The 5,000-nt window shown below is 47.0% G+C and overlaps 1 protein-coding gene across 1 annotated transcript in view; it reads left to right on the top strand.

Annotated features, from left to right (window-relative positions):
• The window catches only part of LOC310791756 (BMP/retinoic acid-inducible neural-specific protein 3-like), a gene marked incomplete at its 3' end in the record, with an annotated part of 76,750 nt that extends 71,882 nt beyond the window's left edge, over positions 1-4,868 (top strand). Inside the window, exons 3-4 of the mRNA XM_083653414.1 lie at positions 2,922-3,228; positions 4,047-4,868. Coding sequence (XP_083509540.1) covers positions 2,922-3,228; positions 4,047-4,868 — 1,129 coding nt within the window. The remainder of the gene's footprint in view (positions 1-2,921; positions 3,229-4,046) is intronic.
• Between the last annotated feature and the right edge of the window lie 132 nt (positions 4,869-5,000).

Below are 5,000 nucleotides of genomic sequence, written 5' to 3'. Positions count from 1 at the left end.
TCAATCAAAGCTAAAACATCGTCATCTCCACCGTCACCACATGCACCCCCCACCCCAAACCCCCCCTCGCCCCAAACCCCCTCCTACTCCTTTGTTCCCCCCGCTACTCTGTTGAGCACAATTAGGCCCTTTTCACTGCAACCGTTTACAGGTGGTAAAGCGGGAAGTAAAGCAAGTGTAACCAATAACATTAATGAGGGCCCTGGCATTGGAACACCTCAATGGAATGGCACCATCATTAATGGTATTGGTTACACCTGCTCTACTTCCTCTTTACCGCCTCGAAACGGTTGCTGTGAAAATGGCCTGTGGGGGTGCTATAGTCGGAGGGAAATCGATCATGGTTATTGAGGAATGGATCTGCCCTAAATGAAGGACATGTGCAGCATTATGACATCACTCTAAATGAAGGACATGTGCAGCATTATGACATCACTCTAAATGAAGGACATGTGCAGCATTATGACATCACTCTAAATGAAGGACATGTGCAGCATTATGACATCACTCTAAATGAAGGACATGTGCAGCATTATGACATCACTCTAAATGAAGGACATGTGCAGCATTATGACATCACTCTAAATGAAGGACGTGTGCAGCATTATGACATCACTCTAAATGAAGGACATGTGCAGCATTATGACATCACTCTAAATGAAGGACATGTGCAGCATTATGACATCACTCTAAATGAAGGACGTGTGCAGCATTATGACATCACTCTAAATGAAGGACATGTGCAGCATTATGACATCACTCTAAATGAAGGACGTGTGCAGCATTATGACATCACTCTAAATGAAGGACATGTGCAGCATTATGACATCACTCTAAATGAAGGACGTGTGCAGCATTATGACATCACTCTAAATGAAGGACATGTGCAGCATTATGACATCACTCTAAATGAAGGACATGTGCAGCATTATGACATCACTCTAAATGAAGGACGTGTGCAGCATTATGACATCACTCTTATTGAGAGTAGGCTGCTTGTGAATTCAGCAACACATTGAGCTCGGTGTCATCTCATTGTTTTGCGTGCACCTAATTATTGGGAGGTCCAATTTCTGACTAGTAGCTGTATCAACACTCTCACCATTCGGCATACTGTAATTATACACATTTGTATCTCAACACATTAAATGTGACGTCTAAACAGAAAATGGGTTGCAGGTCAAGAAGGAAATTATGGAATCAATCAGTGAGTGGAACATTTCTGTGCTTCAACAATTTAAATTGAGCCGCTATTTAATTTTCCATTATTTTCTGCCCTGTGTCAGGAATGTCATGTTGTGCTGACTGACTCCATGTCAGCACAACACGCACGGCACTCAATAAAAGATATCAAACACAGAATATGCACTTCTTAGTATCAAGAGACGCCTCCATTTGATTCACTTCACTGGATTGTAGAGTGGTGATCTTGACACTGGAGGTGACGCTGTAGTCCTGTAGTCCTGACCCAACCAAACCATCACATCATCTTATCACGGTGTATTTCCTCTCCTGCTCCCTATATATCATAAAGTATATATTAGGGATGTCACAATATATCGTCCCACAATATATCGCGATATCAACAATATGACAATATGTATCGTTGAGATGAAATCTCATATCGTGAGAAAATGAGCTGAACATGGTGGCACTGATCTGCATCTCATTGCATGCTTGCTCTCCTTTTCATTGCTTTGTTTGAACAGACGAGGGACGTTACAGACACAGAGGATGAAAATGGTGAACTTAGCAGTGCATTGTGCAGTGCATTGTCTGAAGTTTTCTTCAAAATAGTTACTACATTTGGATGAAATCAAAACAGGAGAAAACAAGGAAAGCTCTGTACCACAATCTGATAGCAGAAGCTTTATGGTCACTGTCAGCATGGCTAGAAGACATCTTGAACATGAATACTGTAGTGATACTCTTGTGCACTTACATTATTCAGCAGTGGATATTATTTTCACTAGTCCAACTGGAACCAAAGATCTACTGAATATTAACGGCTATCTCTGACATTCAGAATGCTATAACTCTGATATTTCACACCTGTACGTACAGTAGATCCCCACCCACGCGTTTGCAACCTACTGTATTTCACTGGCACGGAGCCAGGTTGTTGCTGAGCTGTGCCCAGTTAAAGACATAATGCCCAGCAGCAGTCCAGCCAAATCAAATCTTACAGTATTTACCTCTCCCCTCAGGTTTCTGCCATACAACCTGTAACACATATCCAACAACATTTTATACATGTACCAACACAGACACATCTAATAACTCTCTTATCTTATTTATATATTATAGCTCATTTTACTCTCTTTTCTATGTCAGGTCTTGGCTGCTAAGCTGCCAACAGTTTGCTGTTAACTGGAAAATACCTTGTTTTATACAGTAGCAAGTACCCAATGCTAATGCCAATAACCAAACTAAGTAGCTAGCTTACTTACGGTAATGACAGACACATACATATACATACAGTACGTACATACATACATACAATACATACATACATACATACATACATACATACATACATACATACAGCAATACATGCACACATGCACACGCACGCACGCACACACACACACACACACATACACACACACACACACACACACACACACACAAACAAACGTGCACGTGCACGTGCACTGCACACACACACACACATACATACATACATACATACATACATACATAGATACTGTAGATTCACTGCTACTCTGTCACGTTGCTATATACTACTACTATACTTGATCGCAAACCAACAAAAATCTCACCTTGATCCAGGCTTTTCAGGTTCTGGTTGAACTGAGGCCACTCCTGGCTGTACCACACAAACGACGACCTGCTCTGTATTCTGCGCTAGAATGCACAGCGTACTGACCTGTATGAAATCTTTTCTCTTCTCTCTCCAGGCCCGTGAGGTTTTGGATGAACCGGGCCCAGTCCCTGCTCTACTGTAATGAGCATGGAGCTCTGGGCACCTTCTCTGAGGAGGTGCAGAGCTGCAGCTGCCCGGTGGAGCAGCCCTCCTGCCAGGGAGTGGTTCCCTGCATGGTGGGCACCTCCTCCACCTCCTGCTCCACCTGTGCCGCCGACAACATGACCCGCTGTGGCACCTGTCACCACGGCAACGTGCTCTACCTCGGCGCGTGCAGGCCGAGCATCGGCGCGTCCTTGGACCACTACCTGAACTTTGACCTGGACATGCCTGATGCCGAGGTAGGGCTGGGCGAGATGGACACAATCAAATCTCACAATATTTTTGACCAAATAGCTCGATAGCGATTCTGCAACAATATTGTTGCGATGACTATTGGTGCTTTCACACAATATTTACAGAATGAGATAACCCCCCCCCCCCCCCCCCCCAGTTGTAGACTAGTACATGCTTCCTCCGATACATGTGCAGTCGCTAGACGCTTATTTCTACCTGATAGCGAGGAGTGTCACCGGCAGGACAAAGCGCCTGGGAGGATCACTCTATTCCCCCCAGTTCTCCTCCCCCCCTAAGTGGCGCCCCGACCGACCAGGGGAGGCGTTATAGTGCAGCGACCAGGACTAGTACCCCACCGGCTTCCCACCCACAAACACGGCCAATTGTGTCTGTAGGAACTTCTGACCAAGCCGGAAGTACAGCTAACGGGAATTGAACCCGGGTCTCTGCGGTGGTAGGCGAGTGTTTTCACCTCTACTGTACACTAGCCCCACACAATGAGATTTATGATCAATAATCATCAATAATGTGGATATAGAGACTACTGTAAGTGGGTAAAGGTAAATGATAGAACAGTCTGGTAAGTTCAGAAAATTACATCACTTTACTGTAATGAAGCCTTTAATACCAGGAAAAGACAGCACATATGCCATATCACAATATCACCATACATCTAAGACGATATTGTATCACAATATCCATATAATATCGATATATTGCCGAGCCCTACGCTGAGGTTTTGAGAAGCTTCTAAAACCTGTCTGTCTATCTTGTCTGTATGTGTGTGCAAATCTAATCTCAGAATGTACGTGTCCGTCTTCAGGTGAAGTACCTGCTTCAGCGTCTGGACAGCAGGATAGAGGTCCACGCCATCTACATCAGCAACGACGTCCGTCTGGGAAGCTGGTTCAACCCCGCCTGGAGGAAGAGGATGCTGCTGACGCTGAAGAGCAACAAGAACAAGTCCAATCTCATCCACATGCTCATGGGCATCTCGTTCCAGATCTGCTCCACCAAGAACTCGACGCTGGAGCCCGTGCCCGCCATCTACGTGAATCCTTTCGGGGGAAGCCACTCGGAGAGCTGGTTCATGCCGGTGAACCAGCCCGACTTCCCCGACTGGGAGAGAACTCGATTGGACGCCGGTGCCACGTCGCAGTGTCACAACTGGACGCTGCCGCTGGGCAACACATGGAAGTCCTTCTTTGAAACGGTGCACATCTACCTGCGCAGCCGCATCGTCACGGACGACCCGGCCGTCAACGAAACACTCTTCTACGAGCCGCTGGACCTGGACGACCAGACGTCCAACCTGGGGTACATGAAGATCAACACGCTGAAGGTGTTCGGATACAGCCTGCACTTTGACCCCGAGGGCATCAAGGATTTGATCCTGCAGCTGGACTACCCGTACACGCAGGGCACACAGGACGCCGCCTTCCTGATGCTGTTGGAGATGAGGGACCGGATTAACCGGCTGTCGCCGCCCGCGCCGCAGCCGCTGGACCTGTTCTCGTGCCTGCTGCGCCACCGCCTCAAGCTGTCCGCCGGCGAGGTGGCGCGCATCAAGGACTCCCTGCAGCTCTTCAACTCCAAGCTACCCAACGCTTCTCCCGAGCCCGAGCTGGCCCAGCTGTGCAGTTAGCTAGCTTATATAGCTCACGAGCCGGGGGTCGGGAGTGAACGCCACGCGTAGGAGGAGGAGTTGATGATTCAGGGACCTGAATCAGGGTCGCAAAAATGTTGGATTAATAGTGTGTTTAACCCAACGGGTCTG

Source organism: Poromitra crassiceps (genome assembly GCF_964638095.1).
Source record: "Poromitra crassiceps genome assembly, chromosome: 17".
NCBI lineage: Eukaryota > Metazoa > Chordata > Actinopteri > Beryciformes > Melamphaidae > Poromitra > Poromitra crassiceps.
The sequence above is the reverse complement of the archived record's forward strand: the minus strand, read 5'-3'. Positions and strand labels throughout refer to the sequence as shown.